The sequence below is a fragment of the Fulmarus glacialis genome, unplaced genomic scaffold (genome assembly GCF_000690835.1).
Source record: "Fulmarus glacialis isolate BGI_N327 unplaced genomic scaffold, ASM69083v1 scaffold29804, whole genome shotgun sequence".
Lineage (NCBI taxonomy): Eukaryota > Metazoa > Chordata > Aves > Procellariiformes > Procellariidae > Fulmarus > Fulmarus glacialis.
In genome coordinates this window covers 1-815 of record NW_009206578.1, presented here as the reverse complement: position 1 = coordinate 815, position 815 = coordinate 1, and the positions used below count along the sequence as shown (strand labels likewise).

General features: G+C 53.4%; 1 protein-coding gene across 1 annotated transcript in view; it reads right to left on the bottom strand.

Annotated features, from left to right (window-relative positions):
- The window catches only part of ACTB (actin, beta), a 2105-nt gene extending 1290 nt beyond the window's left edge, over positions 1-815 (bottom strand). Inside the window, exons 1-2 of the mRNA XM_009575804.1 lie at positions 582-815; positions 6-266 (exon numbers count right to left, since the gene is read on the bottom strand). Coding sequence (XP_009574099.1) covers positions 6-266; positions 582-815 — 495 coding nt within the window. The remainder of the gene's footprint in view (positions 1-5; positions 267-581) is intronic.

The following is an 815-nucleotide window of genomic DNA, read 5'->3' as shown; positions in this document are numbered from 1 at the left end:
GGGCACTTTCCCTTTGGGTCTGTGGTGTTGAACGTGTAGCCTCTTTCTGTCAGGATCTTCATGAGGTAGTCTGTCAGGTCACGGCCAGCCAAGTCCAGGCGCAGGATGGCGTGGGGCAGAGCATAACCCTCGTAGATGGGCACGGTGTGGGTGACACCGTCCCCGGAGTCCATAACAATACCAGTGGTACGACCGGAGGCGTACAGGGAAAGCACAGCCTGGATAGCCACGTACATGGCTGGGGTGTTGAAGGTCTCAAACATGATCTGGAAGGAGAGAAATCAATTAGCGTCAAGTAATGAGCTGGGTCACTCACACCCACGTTAGAACACGCATGCTAACATGCAAAAAAAAAAAACGCAAACACAAAAGTGTGAAGGAAAAAGCAAAGAATGCAGGCAGAAACACAAATGACAGAAACCTGAGGCGTCAGGAAGAAATGCCAGGAGTACAACAGAACCCTGAAAATGTCGGGAGAAAGAAAACAAAAAACAAACAAACTCAGGTTTAAGATGCCGTAACAAAAGGAGGTTTGTGAATAAGATGAGAGCAAGGGGCGGCCGCCGGGCGAGGGAGGGTACCTGTGTCATCTTCTCTCTGTTGGCCTTGGGGTTCAGGGGGGCCTCCGTGAGCAGCACGGGGTGCTCCTCGGGAGCCACGCGCAGCTCGTTGTAGAAGGTGTGGTGCCAGATTTTCTCCATGTCGTCCCAGTTAGTGACGATGCCGTGCTCGATGGGGTACTTCAGGGTCAGGATCCCTCTCTTGCTCTGGGCCTCGTCCCCCACGTAGCTGTCCTTCTGCCCCATGCCCACCAT